This window comes from Polychytrium aggregatum (assembly GCF_025602895.1).
Source record: "Polychytrium aggregatum strain JEL109 chromosome Unknown BJ171scaffold_6, whole genome shotgun sequence".
NCBI classification, from domain to species: Eukaryota; Fungi; Chytridiomycota; class Chytridiomycetes; order Polychytriales; genus Polychytrium; species Polychytrium aggregatum.
This window is the reverse complement of record NW_026516208.1, coordinates 133609-150305: the sequence shown is the minus strand read 5'-3', so window position 1 is coordinate 150305 and position 16697 is coordinate 133609. Positions and strand designations below refer to the sequence as shown.

Genomic DNA, 16697 nt, shown 5'->3' with positions numbered 1-16697 from the left:
TTCGCCGAGTGTGTCCACCGAGACTGCCCACACCACTTTTGAATCCGACATGGCTGCCATATAGTGCATCAACTTGACTCGATAACCCACAAGGCCATAGCCATGCATCGACTCTCATTTCGACACCGCTGGAGCATGCCCACAGTGCGGTTCCATCGCGACCTGGAGATATCGACCACACCCATGGGTTTGGCGTTGACGGCCAACGATAGTGATGGTGGTAGCGATGGTGGCAGAGATGGTGGCAGAGATGAACCACCAGAGTGACTGGCGATGTTCTGTTGGCAAAATGGGCCACAGGCAAACGGCTACCCAAGGCACGTGGGAGCGATGAGCCGGAAAACGGGTCGGAAGAGAACATCCCAGCCACGGGTGCCCAGCGGCTTCCGTCAATCTCCAACCTCCATCAACATCCGTCGGCCCCATCAATACACACAGATCGTCTGCGCTGCCTGCCGTCACCATCATGACCTCCTCGCCCAACTATGCCCACCTGCTGCCCCCCTCGTGGAAGAGCCTCGTCACTTCCTGGATCGGCGAAGACACCCCGTCGTTCGACTATGGCGGCTTTGTCGTTGGCGAATCGGAGCAGGTCGCCATTCTCTTTGGGAAGGCCGAGGTAAGACGCTCTTTGGAGGCAACTGCGGAAGCATATTGTACTTCAACCCGATTGATGAACCTCATCAGTTCTAACTGAAGGCCGTCTCGATACACATGAATGCCTTCTATCGCAAAGGGCGTTGTTGCCGGTGTTCCCTTTTTCGAAGAAGTCTTTCGCCAGTGCGATTGCCGGTAGGGCAAGTCAGCCGGACCGGCCCTGCCCTGAGATCATGCAGCCTATTTCCAAAATACGAATCTCACATAGTCGGCAACAGCAGTAGCAGCAGCAGCAGCAGTAGCAGCAGCAGCAGCAGTAGCAGTAACAGTAGCAGTAACAGTAGCAGTAGCAGTAGCAGTAGCAGCAGTAGCAGCAGCAGCAGCAGTGGTAGTAGCAGTGTTCTAGACTGCTCATTTGTCCCTTCGTGCTGTGTTCGCACCTCTCAGGGTCGAATGGAAGGTCCAGGAAGGCGCCGAATTCACTCCCGGGCCCGAGGGCAAGAAGGAGATTGCCCGAGTCTATGGCAAGGCTCGAAATTTGCTGCTCGGCGAGCGTCCGGCGCTGAATATGCTTGCTAGAGCAAGCGGCATCGCTACCAGGTAATTCCGCAGGCACTCAAGCCATCAGAGCTTGCGAGACCTGGTGCTGACCCACGGTTTCCTGCACCGTCCAGAGCCCGACGCCTTGCCAAGCTCAAGGAACAGCATGGCTGGACCGGCCTGATTGCCGGAACCCGCAAGACAACCCCAGGTAAGCGTGATACCATCCCGGCGGTGTGCGTTAGGATGAAAGCAGACATCAGATGCATTCGCCTTCCCTGAACGATGCGTCGAGCTGTGTCGCCCGGTTGCCCGGTTCCGTTGCGGTGCTTCATCGATGCAAAAAACTAACGCCATCTGCTTGTAACCCAAGGTTTCCGCCTGGTGGAAAAGTATGCTATGCTCATCGGTGGGGTTGACACTCACCGCTATGATCTGTCGTCCATGATCATGCTGAAGGACAACCATATCTGGGCCACCGGTATGAGTCTGCAGCAATCGCTCTTGCACAAGCCAACACAAAGTTGTTTTCTTGAACGCCGCATATTATCTACCTCGTCTTGAGTGCTCACATCCATATTTGCTTCCTCAATGACACCCCGGTTTGCCACCTCCTTCGCGTGCAACTACCTCACAGGATCGATCACCAAGGCTGTTGAGTCTGCTCGCTCTGTGGGCGGATTCGCCTTGAAGATCGAGGTCGAGTGCCGATCGGAGGAGGAAGCCAACGAGGCCATCGAGGCTGGGGCGGATATCGTCATGTTGGACAACTACAAGGGCCAGGCGTTTGTCGATGCCGCCGGTCGCCTCAAGGCTCAATGGAGAGGCAAGAAGACGTTCCTGATCGAAGGAAGTGGCGGCTTGACCGAGGAGTCGGCTCCCGAGTACTTTTCGAAGGGTATGTTCCGAAGCCAAGCCTATGCTCTTGGCACAACAGGCACTCCTCGAGCAGAGATTGTCCAGCCCTCGAAGCTCGTGGCGCTCTCGTCGGCGCTTTGCTCGCTGCTAATCCGCACCGTCTCTTACTCGCCGCTCTAGATGTGGACATTCTGAGCTTTGGGTCCCTCACCCAGAGCGTCCCGCATATTGACTTTTCTCTCAAGGTCCAGCCTCAAAAGTTCTAGATGCGGATATGGCGCTATGTTATGAGCCGCGTTGCGCCCGCTGATCGTGGTTGTTCTTGATCTCGAATATACAACCGCCAATCGAGGACGTTCACGAGTGTCGCTACGTGGATGACCGTGCGATGGATCGTGGATAAGATTCGATTGCCATGACACCATCGTGTCTTGCCGACATGCCGCTATGGTGTAAAACTGTAAAGCAGCACGAGGGTCTGGTTCGTGGAGGATCGCTGGAGCATCCCTCCGCCCTCCATGTCGATCGTGGGAGAGAAGGCCGACCTCGACTCCGCCCACTTCAAGCAGAACCCCTGTGCCAAGCTCGACTGAATTGACGAAGAAAGGAATAGATTACATGCCAAAATCGCGGGGCGGACGCCACTGGATGCACGCTGGCGACAACAGCAGCCACGATTGGCAAAGATCCTCTTCAGCGGTACCGACGGCTACTCTGGGAGACATCGGGAGAGCTTGGTTCTCCTTCTGCTTGACAAGCTATATACGGACATCGTGTTGCTATCAGTGGACATGCTCGAGGCTATGGAGTGCCAGCAATGGCCTGATAGATCATCAGAATATCCAGGCCGGTGATCAGCAGGATCGACAGGAAGGTGAAGATGGTGATGAACCACGAACTGGCAAAGCTCTTTGACGATTCAGCCGCGCCTGTGACAAAAGCCCAGCAGAGTTAATGAGCAAGATGAGTGGCTGTTGGCATATGGAGTGTGGCCAGTCCAACCCAGCACTCGCCAGACATATCGATACACAAACCATTCATGCTCTTGACGCGGATCGACATGATATGCTTCGACGATGAAAACCACAGCAGCGGCCACAGGGCAAAGGGTAGGCACCCCGAAAGGATGGCTTGAGACAGCACCAAGAGGTCGTTGATGCCAGCATCCCCTTTGATGATGACGACGACCACGGCCGGGATCAAGGCGGCGGCACGGGTAGTCAGGCGTCGTGCCCACATTGGCCATTTGAGCTTCAGAAAACCCTCCATGACGATCTGTCCAGCAAGCGTGCCCGTGATCGAGGACGACTGGCCGGCGCAGAAAAGCGCAAAGGCAAAGAGGGTTGCGGCCCATGGAGCAATCGCCGTCTTAATCAGGTTGTAGGCCGACGGAATGTCGCTCACTTGCTGGTTCTTGGAGTAAAACAGTGCAGCCGAGACGATCAGGATGGCAGAGTTCACGTAGAGAGCAAAAGTGAGGGCGATGGCTGAGTCGACCATAGTAAAGGACAGGGTGCTCTTGATTCTCTCGACAAACTCGGAGCTGTGTGCAGAGCCGTCCCGGAGGTCCGTCTCTAGAGGGTCAGATGCGCGGATGGTGCCATCAACAAGCGTGGAGAGCTTTTCCTTGGAGCGGACGCTGCTGCGGATAGAGGCAGCAGCGGTTCTGGCCCCGTCCTCGATGGTTGTGATCTGATCTATCCGATCGGCGCTCCGTCGGTCGGCGGACACGCCTGGGCTGTCCAGACTCTCGTCGGGCTCGGATTCGTCTTGTCGCGGCGAGCGATACTGGACGAGCCTCGAGTGGATGAAGAGGTTGTGAGGCATGACGGTGGCCCCGAGAATGCTCATGCCAACGTAAAGTGTCGTGGGATCGGTGAAGATGGTCGAGTCGAGAGGCAGGTAGCCCTTGAGTACATCGACACCGGAAGCGGCACTCTGGCTCAGGAGCACGGCGTAGCAGATGCCAACCATCAGAACCAGCACGATGATGATGAACTCAAAGATCCGCATGTACTTTGCCTGGAAGGTGACCAGGACCAGGAAGACATCCAAGGTCGTGAGAATGATGCCGCCGATCAGAGGGATGCCCAGCAACAGCTTGAGCGAGATGGCCGCGCCAATGATCTCGGCCAGATCGGTGGCCATCACGGCGACCTCGGCGACGAAATACAGGATGTAGTTGAGCCAGGGATGGAAATGCTTGCGGCAGAGCTGGCTGAGGTCGCGCCCCGTGACGATTCCAATCTTGGCCGAGAGGCTCTGGAACAGCACGGCAAAGACGTTTGAAAGGAAGATGATGAATAGAAGCTTGTACTGATAAACGGATCCGCCTGTGATGTGGGTTGAGCAGAAAGTCAGTTGAGTGAATCGGCCAATGCAGCACAGCTCTCTTCACCGGTGGACACGGGGCTGCAGTGCAAACGATGGCGGTACCTTGCAGGTCGGTTGCCCAGTTCCCAGGATCTGATTGCGTCCATCAAGCGACGGAGGAACCACGGTGTTAGTGGCCACGTTGGCGGCAAGGGCAACAGAGCGCAAGGCTGGTGCGAAAGACATGTGATTCTATACCCATGTAGCCCACGGCAACGATGTATCCGGGGCCCATGAATGCCACCAGCGTCTTGATCCATGACCGCAGTTCGGAACGAAGAAGCACGCTCTTGCGAGGCGCCGGGCCGGGCTCGATATGTGTGCTGTGTGAGTCGTCTGCCATGGCTGTTTAGGCGAGAGGAGGTGCCTTGGAGCTAACTCGAGCTGGAAGGAAGCGACAGCAGCGGGGACGCCAGACGAGATCCGAGCAGGCCAGCCAAGAACAGCGGACACAGATGCAGATGCAGATGCAGATGAGGGTGCGGGGCAGGCCAGCCGGCTCCGAGCGACCAGCAGCCGGTCGGCGTGGCGGGCAATCCGGGCGTGCGGAAGGCTGACCCCCACATGGTTTGGGCCAATGGAGAAGCTGGAAAAGCGATGAACGGGCACGCGCCGGGGGAAGGGCGTGCTGAGGGCGCACCAATGGCGCACGGAGAGCTCATGCATTTGTGCATCGGCGCTGGACGATGCAGGCGCGATGCTCTGGGTGGAATTCCATCGCCCGACAGGGGAGTTCCACCGATTCACACGGGTTCACAAAGCCCGCACATCCAACCCATTCGGTGCCAGCAAGAGAATGTCACATTGAATTTGATCAAGCCGAAAGAATACATGGGAGTTGGCCTGCTGCTGGCCGGCTTGGCCGGGTCGACGCACTGGGGGAGATTTGACCCACAGCACACCCACCGCACAGCGACCTGCCAGGATCTTAACCTTCTACGTGGAGGGGGGGGGGAGGCGCATTTAATGCATCGGAGAGAGTCAGGGAGGTTCGCGGGTATTCAAGCCACGACACTGGTTTCACATGTGGCGCCATCATGGTCGACGTCCAGGATCTCAAACCGGCATTGAATGGGCTGGCCATCCGGTCCGATGTGCGAGGCAAAGATCCGCTTCATCTCTTTGCCGATGGCCTCAAAGTTGTCGATGGCGATGGCGAGAACAGTGGGGCCGGCTCCGGACATGGCCAAACCAAGCAGGCCGGGGAACTGTTCCGGCCTCATCGAGAGGATCTCGGGCAGGCCGGGCACAAGGTGCTGACGATAATGCTGATGGATCTTGTCATGCATGGCCTCGTAGACCACCTCGGCTCTTGGGGTCTCGGCAGCCAGGGCGTGGGTCAGCACCGAGAGCCGCTGGAAGTTGAAGATGACATCGGCGCGGCTGTATGCCGTCGGGAGCACCTCGCGGGCCAGCTTTGTGGGCAGCTCAAACTCGGGGATGGCCACAACGACCTTGACCTTGGGCGAGATCTCCAGCGGCATGTACACACCGTAGCCGGTCTTGGGCGGCACCGGGATCAAGTCGTACTGGTCAAAGCTGCTGAGAGCCAGGGGGTTTTCCCGGAGCTTTGGATCGGGCAGGTTTCGCATGTACGAGGCGACGAATCCGCCGAGCAGCGATCCGGCGACGTTGTCAGGGTGGCCTACGGTTGGTTAGGGAGTGCAAGACGACATTGGCGGTTGATAAGTCAAGCGGGCATTGAATGGTCATCGAGCGACACACAGCCGGAGCATGTCTGGGTCGTACCTTCGATCAAAAGACAGAAATCCAGCATCTGAGTTCGGCTGAGGCCAAGTTGCGCAGCCTCGTTGGCCAAGTAAACGCCGGCCACGGCGGCGCTTCCACTGCTGCCGAGGCCGCGGCCCAGGGGAATGGGGTTGTCGATGTGGATGTGCATTGATCGAGGGAGGGCCGATTTACAAGCGGCGGCGACATACATCGCCGTGCGGGTGATCAGATTGGATTCTGGCGACAGCGAGACCTTCTGCTTCGAATCGCCTTCGTATGAGAGTGTGATGCCCGAGGCAGGTTCCGATGAAGCTGGAATGGTGACGACAAGGGTGAGGTGCATGGATAAGCCCATGCCGAGGGCATCGAAGCCAGGGCCGATGTTGGCCGTCGAGGCCGGGACTCGGATCTTGATGGTTTTGATGGGGGCCATGTGGAGTGGATCGGGGGGGGGAAGAGTCGTTGCCGAGTGAAGAGTCGTTGCTGGGCGGCTGCGAGAGGTGCACACAAAGGCAGCACCGAAGACGAAGACGAAGACGAAGACGAAGACGAAGACCAAGACGAAGACCAAGACCAAGACCAAGACCAAGACCAAGACGAAGTCAACCAAGATCGACCACGGCGGCAAAGAGCAAGATAACGGCAGAGCGAGGCTGGATCGATAGGGCCTGGCGGGTGCCGCTGGCGGGGGCGGACAAGATCCAAGGAGAACAAATCGGGAAGGCGGGTGTGCGCAGCACAAACACAACTGCTGCTGTTGCTGCTGTTGCTGCTGTTGGGAGTGCCCGCTGTCTCAGTGTCGGCGGCTTGGCGTTGCTTATCTCTTGTATGACATTTGCATCACACTGCACAGTCACGGGCTCGCACACAGGCTTGTGATGTTGCTCACAATGGGCATCATATGGCTCATGCGCAGCCGGATCGATCCACCCAGCCAGCGAGGAGCCGAGCATTCGAGTGCAGGGCGGCCCGTGACTCACCGCCAACAGGCTCGCTCACGGGCAGCCGGATCAAGCTCATCGGCCCGTGTTGTTCAGCGTGCTGTTCAGCAGCATCGCAGTTGCATCGCAGCATCGTAGACAGCGTGGATATGGACTCTGTATTCAGGGCCGTGTTGCTCAGCAGCCCGCCATCAGCCAATGATGGCAGCAACAGCCGCAGAGGCGGCCCAAACGAGGCTCCATCGATACGAGCTGCCAAAGAACCACGTCCATGCCGCACGCAATCCAGATGGCCCACGCTCCCTCCCTTCGTCTCCTTCCTGGAGATGCTACTGATACGCGGGAGGGAATCGAAAGAATATATCACGCCTGAGAAATACACCGGGAAAGTGGACAGCAATGCGAAGCGCCCCCATCCAAAATGGCCGTCCACTGGCTGGGCAGAGGGTTTCTCCGATCGGTTGGACCTGTTGGGCTGCAATCTAGACTTTGGAGTCGGGCGGGTTGCCATCGCCAGTGGGGTAGCCACCAGGGTGATGTTGCGGAGCCATGTGTTGTGAGGGGTGGAGACCTCGGCCGTACTGTGCCGGGTGATGGTGCGCCTTGGTATGGTCTGCACCAGGCAGCTGCTGGTACTGCTGCAGATAGAACTGCTGTGCATTATCGTGCGAACTGCCGACTCCGACACCGCCTGGTCCGTGGTCGTCATTGCTGTACATTTGGCGAGGGAACTGTGATTCGCAAGACCGAGCGGCCGTGAGCAACGCCAACTGAGACCCAGTCCATGCGTACATCGGAGCCGGATCCGGTCGTATGGGTATATGCATTGCTATCGTACCTGAGGGTTGCCCGGAAACCCGGAGAGGAGCATGTGTTGCTGCTCCGCCGCACCCATCGGCTGTTGCAACATCATCACCAACACAGGCAAAGTCGACGTCGGTTAATGAGCTGTGCCAGCATGCTTCATCGTCAGGCAGATTTCACGCGGGCGCGACGACACTTTGGCAGTGGATCGAGGATACCGCATCGTTTGGGATCACAACGTGGCCCGTTTTTGCATCTGATACGCGGAGATGACGTACCACACCATAAGCGGGCGCGTTGGGGGGATAGTAGTTGGCAAATTGGCTCATTCCAGGTTCCTACATCATCAAACACGGCCACCGTCAGCGAAGCATCGCGATGCAAGCTAGGAATGCCCGCATGCAGTTTGCCCGGCTCGTGGTGTCAGCGAGATATTTCATCGACTCACTTTGGAGGTCGAGGGCTTGGTGGCTTCCTCGCGAGGAACAATATCGATCAGGACTATTTGACAAATGCAGAGGTCAGTCGTCTGTGCTTTCGGAGCCCAAGCGACACATTGCTAGTTCACTCGCGTGGTCTAAATGGATATCTGGCTGAGCAAACTCACAGTCATAAACATCGGCCTTGCTAACGGCGGAAGCGACGTCGCTCTTCTGAACCGTGCGGCGCTTGTTCTCCTCGGCATGGATCCAGGTGCGCATCGTGAGCTCCAGAATGAAAATCTCGCACGCCTTTGAGAAAATAAGTGGCGCCTCGGCGCTGATCATCTGCGATAGTGGGAGGGCACGGATATTGGATGTCAGCAACGCATCCGCTGAGCGAGCGCATAGATGGTACTTGAGAGAGCCGACCGCCGAGGATAGTGCATGCTAGATATCGTTGGCGGGCGAGAGAAACCGGCGTACCATGTTCTGGATGCGAGTGAGTCCAGGGAGGACACCGACGCATGGGATCGCCGCGGCAGAGATCAATCCGGTTGCAGATGAAGCAAAGACGACAGATGTCCGAAAGAAGCAGGTTAGGCAAGCGATCATAACCCAAGGAGGGAGGTCGTAGCCTCGGGTGCCCAGCAACCCGGCAATGCCTTATGAGGATCGCTATCGGCCCACAACTCTGCGGCCTGGTGTTTGGTGGTTGGCCAATTTCGAGACACATGAGCTCGCTCTGCCGTATCCGCAGCAGGGCATGCACAGGACCGAGCCAGCACCCAAGCCAGCACCACACCACCGGTCCCGACCTTGAGGTTCTCGTCAGACTTCATGACTTTCTTGATGCGAGCCAGCGGCAACTGGTGGAACTTGAAGTCATGCTTGCCTTCGTTCATGATCTTCACTTGCTCCTCCCAGAACGCCGCCACCATGCTGTTGACCTGCTGCTGCGAATCCGGGAGATTGGCGAGAGTGGGTCCATCGAGTGCGCCGCCTGGCAGGGCCGAGACTGTGCCGGAGGAGCCGTCCATGGGGGTGCTCTCGGGGTGGTGCGGGTGGTGGTCAGACATGACGTTGAAAGGGGGGGGCCAAGAGAGGAACAGCGAGATGGCCTGTGCCAGGGAGGGCTGGCTGTGAGTGGTCGATGGGGCGGGCGAGCGGGTTGGATGAGGGCGCCTCACACTATCAATTTTTTCCGGCCCCTCACGGCTGCTCATCTCGGTCACCTGAAAGTCACGTTGTATGTGGCGCAGCAAAAGTTGGAATCCGGCCATGGTCGGTTGACGGCATTTGGTATCACCTTGAGCCGATTGACGGTGGTGGTGGGCAATTGGTGTGGAGGAATGACCAATTGTATCATTGTTGGAAGCTCCACTCCGATTGCGGACAAGAACCACCACCATCTGAATCTCTCTGGTTGGAAACCTAGTCAAGCGTGGCTGTGTGTCAGCGAGATGACATGGTCGTTTGGCTATCAGGCAAGACTCACCTTGACAAGATGTCTTCCCACGACTGATTGAGCGAGCGATGCGTTTCTGGATCTGAATCAAGGACGCCACTGCACAGTATCTCTGCCAGCCCAAAATGCGCTGGTTTTGAGGAGATTCTTTCTTCCCCAAGGGCAGAACCAGCCATCGTCGCTATTTTCTCGCCAGATGGCTCCCAAGAGAAAGGCACCCCCGACCCCGACCCAGGATCACCCAATGACTCTCCTGTGGCCAAGAAGCCCGTCATCAAATCATGCCCCTCCTGTGGATTGACCAACCACGTCAGACCCTTCACCAAGAAGTGCACAGCCAGAGTCGACAGCAGCCCTGCCTCTGGCTCTGCCTCGGTCGCTGAAATGGTCAGCCAAGCACCCCCTCCAGACGAGTCCAGTGACGACACTGCCTTCCCAGCCCTCGTGGTCGAGATGCCCGCACCCAAGGTCCCTGTATGTGCCACGTGCGGGGAAGAGGGTCATGCCAAAAGCAGCAGTTCATTGTGTACCAAGAAGAACCCACTCTGGAGCTCTACCTTGCCTGGCTGTGGCCCAAACGAGCAAGTCAAGGCCGAGTACTCCACCGTCAAGTGCACCCTCGATGCCATCATCAAGAACGATGCCTTGCACGACAAGATCGAGGAGACTGTCCGAGCCATGACTCAAGTGCAGTACGAAGCATCTCGTCTCCTGGAGCTGCATCTCAGGCGGTGCTTGGACAAGGGTATCACTCTCCCCACCGTGTCGTCGAGTGAACCCGCGTTTGTTCGAAAGTGCTTCAATATGGTGCAGACAGGAACAGTGGGTGCCAGGACGAACACCCCAGAAGATGACAGGCACATCCTCGATACCTATGAGCTGTATCGAAGTACATGGAGTGAATCGTGTATCCTGCCTCCAGTGTCCCTTCCAAAGGGTACTGGGTCACAGGTCCTCACATTGGCTGTCAAGACCTATGCAGTCAACTGCGAGACCCATATTCTCGATCGGTACTGGTCTCTCCTCCGTCGATTCTGCAATCTGGTCCTGGTTGCTCCCAAGGATGTGAAACGTCATACACACGTCGATGAGTGTATGAAGCTGATGGAGAATCCCCTCTCCAAGACACTCCTCGTTGATCTGAAGAGAGCCTACGCCCACCATGCCGACCAGTTGTATGAGTTTCGGTACGAAAGCCACCAGGACCTGTACAAAGTCGTACCAATTCTGGCCAGTGAGGTCTCTCGCCTGACCCACCTGAAGGAGGCCCTCTTCATGGTGGTCTTTCAGAAGATGATCATTCCCAGGCTCGCGAGGGATACCGATGATCTGAAAGGAGAGCGTGGGCGACTGAACGAAGAGATGTGTCAACCCATCCACCACATCGGGGCTGACAGACTCAAAGATCTCCAGACCCAGCACGAGGAGGTGTGCAAGCAGATCACTGTCAACACGAAGCGGATCAAGCGATTGACCGACCGGCTTGCCCAGACCAAGAAGCGTCTCAACATCCCTCGAGCACAGTGCACATTGGTCCCGCTCTGCGATGCCCGAGCCAAGTACATCAAGCTCGACACCAAAGCACTGTGGGAAATCCTTGGATACCAGACTGGCACTGGTCTCAAGTGGGACGACCTGAAGACCAAGGTCAACGACACCACCAAGCAAGAGACCTTCTGGCAGACCAACTTCAAGCTGGATCCGAGACTCTTTGATGCCAGGGAGGAGGGAAAGCAGCTCTTTGGTTGCGAGATCACCACCGATGGAGTCGGGTGCTCGATCACCACGCTCAGATACAAGATCCTGGAGAAGAAGGATCCTGATGTCAAGCCAGAACCCACAGACAAGGACGACAAGGCGAGCGCACTCACTCCCGAGCAGAGGATCCAGGTCAGGGTCGGTCCCATCGACGACTCTCGGACCACATGGATCGGGATCGACCCTGGTGTGGGATCCATCTTCACCGCTGTCATTCGAGCACCCGGTCAACCATCCATCCAGGAGCGAGACGGTGTCAAGGTGACCAAGGCACAGCGTGCCAACGAGAAGATCGTGTCGTTCTCCAACAAGGAGTACCAGCATCGATGTGGCACCACCCAGGCGACCAAGTGGATCCAGAGCACCCACAAGATCCTTGGTCTGCAGGAATGGATGAGCACCACACCAAGTCCCAAGATCCCCGGGGTGTCTTCCTTCCTGCGATACATTCGCCATGTGTTCGATGGAGACATGCTGGACAAACAGCTGTACTTCAGCCTGACCCGGCGACGGCGATTCAAGCGACTCGATCTCCACAGCAAGCGACAGCGCACTGTCCACGAGATGTGCAAGCAAGTCATCGACCAGGCACCAAAGGAGACCGAAGTGGTGATTGTCTTTGGGAATGCATCCTGGAAGCAAGGGAAGGGATATGCTTCCAGCCCACGGAGACTCAGGTTCGCCAAGTACTTTGAGCAGTTCATCCACCACCAGAGACGACCACCAGACCGATCCGTCTCCAAGATCCATGTGTGCTCGGTGAACGAGTTCAACACATCCCAGGTGTGCTCACACTGCCGGGAATTCAAGCGACTTGAGTCACCCGAGCATCTTGATATCGATTCACCATGGAGTTGTCCTGAGAGTCGAGTTAATGCATCACACAAACACATCGAGACATCAATGCCTCACGGAACATGATCTCGGTATGCCAGTCGATCATCGCCACAGGAGATCGACCGAGTGTATTCAAGACTGTGCTTCCCAAACCAACAAAGAGATTGCCAACGAAGACGGGAAACAATCGCACGGCTTGCTCGCTGGGGCCTACAGTCAGTCAGCAGGCTTCAGACATATGAAACCAGAGAGTGTCCTGTTTCTTTCTGGATGGACTGTAAGTATTTCGCACTGCTCCTTGAGTATGTCGACAGTGGATGCCGGGTCGCCCATATTCTGGGCAGTCCACTTCGGGGTTGCCATCCCTCTTGGGATGGTCGATGGGAGGTGTTTGACTCCCTTGTGCAAAGTGTGTGTGTGTGACGGCGAGAGGCTTCTCGCCTTCCCTCGGGGGTCTCTCGCCAGAGACTGCTCTTCTCGCCGACCGAGGTGGCCCCGAGAGCGCGTTTTTTCGTTCTCGCCCATTTTTTTAACAAGAGATTTTTTCATAGTGTCAGAAAGGGATGCTGCTGGGCGAGACACCAGCGGTCAGGTGGCAATGTGTCACGTGCAGCATGCGCCACAGCACTATGGGCAGCCACAGACAAGAGAGCATCCGCTGGGAAGCAGTCACCGCAGACAGGGCGAGCTGCCATGCGATTGGGATATGATGGGAGAGAGCTGGAAGACGGCGAGAAGAGCAGAGCAGGGACAACAGCAATCTGGCTGCAAAATTGGAAAAATGAATCGCTCCTAGGTGGGCTCGAACCACCAACCTTCCGGTTAACAGCCGAACGCGCTAGCCAATTGCGCCATAGGAGCTGATCGCCCAACGTGGGGGTCGAACCCACAACCTTGAGATTAAGAGTCTCACGCTCTACCGATTGAGCTAGCCGGGCGGATGAGTGGAGAATCGGGGTATCGATCCCCGTGCCTCTCGCATGCTAAGCGAGCGCTCTACCATCTGAGCTAATTCCCCTGGTGTAACCCAACCTCGTTATCGAGGGATTCCGCCGGCGCACTATTTAAACCTATACAGTTCTGTCGCTGCAATTCACCACCATTCGGCCCGTCGTCACCCAATATGCAGCCTCATCGCAACGCCGTCCTTCCAAATCAAACAGGACACCCGATGCTACAGTCAAGCACCGCCATTTGCAATCCGCGCTCACCAATCGGGTCTCATTGAGCTATCCCCGTCGCTCTGGATTTTGCATGTGTGTGTATCCCTGCCACAAAAACAGTTGCAGTCGGAAGCGTGTTCGGAGCGCCCCGTTGCGCTGTAATTTATCGTTCACTCGAGCAAAGATTCAATTGCGACATATAGCCCACGAAAAGCGCAGTGCATGGCGCTGTGGGCTTTCCGCTTGCCCCCTATCTGCTCTCGATTCCTCACAATGTGCCGCGTTCTCGGGCCATTCTCGACCATGCCCGAAACCCCTCATACATGGATCCCAGCGCGATGGTGTGCACAAAAATCATGGACCAGCCCATTCGAGCAATCATCACGCCCGTCCCGAGCACCGGCTGTGCGTTGGCGTTGCTGTAGATCGCAGTGGATGGCTGCGAGCTCAGGTGAGAGATGGCGTTCCTGAATGCCCCGGCCATTGCAACCGATGCCACCATTTGGCAGAATCCTGGGAGGAACGCAACCGCCGGAAAATACAGCATTCTCAGTGCCATGTTCAACAGAAACGCACCCAGCATTTGAATCATAGATATTGCCGACTGCGATTCTCCAACACGCCGGTGCAGCAGTGCTCGTACCATAGAGTGCAGCGAATGTGCAAATCCAAGTGCAGAAGGTCTTGGTGACGACCTTGGAATCAAATGTCCCCAGCAAGTAAACAATCTGCAGGACTGGTGGTAGTACGTCAAGGTTACTCTCGCGCCCAGAGCCCAATGGCGCACGGACAACCAGCGACTCGATTCCCGAAGAACATCCGCCGAAGCAGCGGGCCTTACTGATGCTCAGGATTCCAAACATGATTCCAGTAACCATGATCACAAGCACAGCTGGCGCTGAGATGCACGCTGCTGAGCTGGCTTGGAAGCTAGATAGATGGGAGGAGCTGTGTCCGGTATTAAGGAACATTCGCAGCAGTTGGCTCTGGCTGCGAGTCGTACATGCCGGCCGGCAAGTGACCACCCGACCGGATCGTTCCCCGGCCGATCAGTCAATCGGGCCCATCGAAGAAAGCAAATTGATTTATAAACAAAGAGTTCGCACTCATCGCGAACAGCCAGCGAGTTTTGGATACGTTGCTCGGCTCAGCTGCACCCACGGCTCTGTAGCCCTGGTGCTTCGCTGCCAAGTCGACTGAGCTATACAATGCACTTCTTTGGTGACTTTTATCGCTATGCTTACCATATCGTTTCCCAGTGCTGGCAGCCTGACCAGCTTCCTCGAGTCATGCACACCTGGAAGAGCCCGTATCGAGTCTCGGTGCCGGATGAGCTGCGCGAATACACCCAAGTATCCGATATTGCAGAGTAGATCGAGAGGCCCAGCAGCAAGACCGAGCCCAGTAGCCCCATCATGGCAAGGGAAATTCGCTGGAACGCAGTCACTCTGATGCGGCGTTCATCTTTTGAAGATCGCTGCAGCCTCTTGATGTGCAGGATCAGTAGGTACCAGTACGGTGATCTGGGAATTGTTGTCATGACTCTGCACCAAATATGAATGTAAGCGACATTTCGGAGTACTGGATCAGCTCCTCGTCCTCGACGAACCTTTACTCGGGTATCGTCGTCGTTCTCTCAGGGTCGAGGTAAAGGGCGATGCAAGGCTGCAGAAGGCTCAAGGCGCTCCAGGAGCACACCGCTCCTTCAGGACCCTTCGCACACAAAGCGATCGGGTTGCAGTCAATCACAGTTAGAAACAATGGTCGCCCTAGCCAGCGATGCACATTGTTCGGGCGCCGCCTTCCATCACATTGAGGTTCTGGACCAGGACATTCATTTATTTGCATATGCCGTCCGGGTTGCCATGTATTTGTCTCTGTAGGGAGAGCTTCCGCCGATCCGTTCACCGCTTCTCAGCTTCCCGAACCGGATTTTACTCAATCTGATATGAGGTTTCAGCCATGCAGTGCGTCTAAAACGAAACAAGGCACTCTGATTCCGAGAGTAAATGGTGCCTTTCCTGGTCTTGAATACACGCCCATCCACCATGACCGACCAGCATATCCAAAGAGATCGGCACTGTGACTACTATTGGGAGTGCATCGTGGGAGCAAGGGAAACGATATCCATCGAGCGCACAGCGATTCAGGCTCGCCAGGTACTTTGACCAGTTCCACAATCGCCAGAGACCCCCAAGGCCCAAAACACACGGCCACACTCGTTTGCCCCCGATGACCTTGACTTTAAGAAGCCACATTTTGTACGGAGCTGTCCAAATGGCTGAACGCATATCGCATCTCAGGGCAGTGATCCCAAACCAGCAGGCAGTGGTGGAAGTGCCAGATAGCACAAATGGGCACTATCCAGCTTCTTTCTGGAGTAGCTATAGGGGCAGGGGTTGTGATGCGGCGACTGTGCAGTACGCAACATGATCAAAGTATCCGCTCAGTACTGGGCACGGAGAAGCGACCCGATGGCCTTGCCGGGAGGGTTTTCTGAGTGGCCGTTTGACTGTTGGCATAATCATAATGGGCAGTGTGTCTCGCTTCGTCTGAGCAGAGTATAGCCACTATCGATTGCGGGAATGGTCGTCGGGAAAGAAAGGTAGGCCATGATTGGGCAGCGACGACAATGTCTCTACTGAACAATGGCCCGTTCGACCGCCGGACAGTCTGCCCAAACAGCTTCGCTTCCCACCTACCTACCGACCGACCTCGCTCAAGATAGGACGCTCTGCCAGATCTATTCTCGAGAAAGCCCAACCATAGATATCGTGCAGGTATCTTGATGCTGGGGGCAATGGATCCGTTCGCATGCCGCTGCTCCGCAAATCGAGCCTCACGAGTAGGGAGGCTGTTTCGGACCTGGAGGCCGCACTTGGTGCTCAAGCTGTTCGCAGACAAAGTGACAAAGGCGAAATCACCTGGAATCGTTTCAGTCCCTCCGCTTCAGCCCATCTACTCCAACCGGGCCACTCGGAGAAGCGGCGGATGAGCGCAGAAGGAGGTTCTCTGCCATATGTATGGTGCACTCACTCGATGAACTTGTGTCGCTGACGTCACTTTCCCACACCCGACCAGTTGCCCACGCTCCCATCATCCCCGAGAGCACCGTTGCGGGCAAGAGTGCCGACATACTTCCTTCAAACACCGGCCCCTCGACGCATTACAGCAGCTCTTTCAATCGCAGGCACTGCAGCTCGAGGTA

At 56.5% G+C, this 16697-nt stretch overlaps 7 protein-coding genes and 3 non-coding genes across 10 annotated transcripts; 1 reads left to right on the top strand and 9 right to left on the bottom strand.

The window, feature by feature from the left end:
- Window positions 1-466: 466 nt before the first annotated feature.
- Window positions 467-2261, top strand: BJ171DRAFT_578253 (Quinolinate phosphoribosyl transferase; the record flags this gene model as incomplete). The annotated part of the gene is made up of 7 exons (XM_053113869.1): window positions 467-619; window positions 737-792; window positions 1045-1197; window positions 1272-1348; window positions 1511-1618; window positions 1775-2035; window positions 2176-2261. 7 exons carry the CDS (start codon window positions 467-469, stop codon window positions 2259-2261), a joined length of 894 nt encoding a protein of 297 aa, XP_052969862.1.
- Window positions 2262-2608: 347 nt separating this feature from the next.
- On the bottom strand, window positions 2609-4852 carry BJ171DRAFT_255068 (natural resistance-associated macrophage protein-domain-containing protein). The gene is made up of 4 exons (XM_053106723.1): window positions 4567-4852; window positions 4432-4461; window positions 3030-4328; window positions 2609-2924 (listed from the first exon to the last, which is right to left on the bottom strand). Exons 1-4 carry the CDS (start codon window positions 4709-4711, stop codon window positions 2797-2799), a joined length of 1602 nt encoding a protein of 533 aa, XP_052969861.1. The 5' UTR covers window positions 4712-4852; the 3' UTR covers window positions 2609-2796.
- A 299-nt stretch (window positions 4853-5151) lies between these two features.
- On the bottom strand, window positions 5152-6655 carry BJ171DRAFT_491468 (ribosomal protein S5 domain 2-type protein). The gene is made up of 2 exons (XM_053109731.1): window positions 6118-6655; window positions 5152-6013 (listed from the first exon to the last, which is right to left on the bottom strand). Exons 1-2 carry the CDS (start codon window positions 6530-6532, stop codon window positions 5370-5372), a joined length of 1059 nt encoding a protein of 352 aa, XP_052969860.1. The 5' UTR covers window positions 6533-6655; the 3' UTR covers window positions 5152-5369.
- Window positions 6656-7179: 524 nt separating this feature from the next.
- On the bottom strand, window positions 7180-9434 carry BJ171DRAFT_491466 (histone-fold-containing protein). The gene is made up of 7 exons (XM_053109730.1): window positions 9082-9434; window positions 8750-8755; window positions 8452-8611; window positions 8293-8345; window positions 8123-8182; window positions 7879-7938; window positions 7180-7771 (listed from the first exon to the last, which is right to left on the bottom strand). Exons 1-7 carry the CDS (start codon window positions 9340-9342, stop codon window positions 7523-7525), a joined length of 849 nt encoding a protein of 282 aa, XP_052969859.1. The 5' UTR covers window positions 9343-9434; the 3' UTR covers window positions 7180-7522.
- Window positions 9435-10072: 638 nt separating this feature from the next.
- Window positions 10073-12239, bottom strand: BJ171DRAFT_491449 (uncharacterized protein; the record flags this gene model as incomplete). Its single annotated transcript, XM_053109729.1, has 2 exons — window positions 10073-10203; window positions 10815-12239. The coding sequence occupies 2 exons, from the start codon at window positions 12237-12239 to the stop codon at window positions 10120-10122; spliced, it is 1509 nt and encodes a 502-aa protein (XP_052969858.1). The 3' UTR covers window positions 10073-10119.
- Window positions 12240-13113: 874 nt separating this feature from the next.
- Window positions 13114-13187, bottom strand: BJ171DRAFT_t61. Its single transcript has one exon. It is a non-coding gene; the product is annotated as a tRNA-Asn (tRNA).
- Window positions 13188-13191: 4 nt separating this feature from the next.
- On the bottom strand, window positions 13192-13264 carry BJ171DRAFT_t60. The gene has a single exon. It is a non-coding gene; the product is annotated as a tRNA-Lys (tRNA).
- Window positions 13265-13271: 7 nt separating this feature from the next.
- Window positions 13272-13344, bottom strand: BJ171DRAFT_t59. The gene has a single exon. It is a non-coding gene; the product is annotated as a tRNA-Ala (tRNA).
- A 417-nt stretch (window positions 13345-13761) lies between these two features.
- Window positions 13762-14220, bottom strand: BJ171DRAFT_565552 (uncharacterized protein; the record flags this gene model as incomplete). Its single annotated transcript, XM_053113352.1, has 2 exons — window positions 14133-14220; window positions 13762-14002 (listed from the first exon to the last, which is right to left on the bottom strand). A coding segment is annotated over exon 2 (228 nt), but the record flags the coding sequence as incomplete, so codon positions are not given.
- A 1715-nt stretch (window positions 14221-15935) lies between these two features.
- On the bottom strand, window positions 15936-16625 carry BJ171DRAFT_472098 (uncharacterized protein; the record flags this gene model as incomplete). The annotated part of the gene is made up of 3 exons (XM_053108642.1): window positions 15936-16001; window positions 16196-16413; window positions 16526-16625. The coding sequence occupies 3 exons, from the start codon at window positions 16623-16625 to the stop codon at window positions 15936-15938; spliced, it is 384 nt and encodes a 127-aa protein (XP_052969856.1).
- Window positions 16626-16697: the final 72 nt, after the last annotated feature.

What these genes read in the sequence shown, in the direction of transcription:
- BJ171DRAFT_255068 (XM_053106723.1), bottom strand. Translation starts at nt 4,711, where the DNA reads ATGGCAGACGACTCACACAGCACACATATCGAGCCCGGCCCGGCGCCT. An exon ending in CGTTGCCGTGGGCTACATGG is followed by an intron (nt 4,462 to 4,566) that starts GTATAGAATCAC and finishes GGACGCAATCAG; the next exon opens with ATCCTGGGAACTGGGCAACC. An exon ending in CCGCGTCAAGAGCATGAATG is followed by an intron (nt 2,925 to 3,029) that starts GTTTGTGTATCG and finishes CTTTTGTCACAG; the next exon opens with GCGCGGCTGAATCGTCAAAG.
- BJ171DRAFT_491468 (XM_053109731.1), bottom strand. Translation starts at nt 6,532, where the DNA reads ATGGCCCCCATCAAAACCATCAAGATCCGAGTCCCGGCCTCGACGGCC. An exon ending in TTTCTGTCTTTTGATCGAAG is followed by an intron (nt 6,014 to 6,117) that starts GTACGACCCAGA and finishes AACCAACCGTAG; the next exon opens with GCCACCCTGACAACGTCGCC.
- BJ171DRAFT_491466 (XM_053109730.1), bottom strand. Translation starts at nt 9,342, where the DNA reads ATGTCTGACCACCACCCGCACCACCCCGAGAGCACCCCCATGGACGGC. An exon ending in CCAAGCCCTCGACCTCCAAA is followed by an intron (nt 8,183 to 8,292) that starts GTGAGTCGATGA and finishes TTGATGATGTAG; the next exon opens with GAACCTGGAATGAGCCAATT. An exon ending in ACGCGCCCGCTTATGGTGTG is followed by an intron (nt 7,939 to 8,122) that starts GTACGTCATCTC and finishes ATGTTGCAACAG; the next exon opens with CCGATGGGTGCGGCGGAGCA.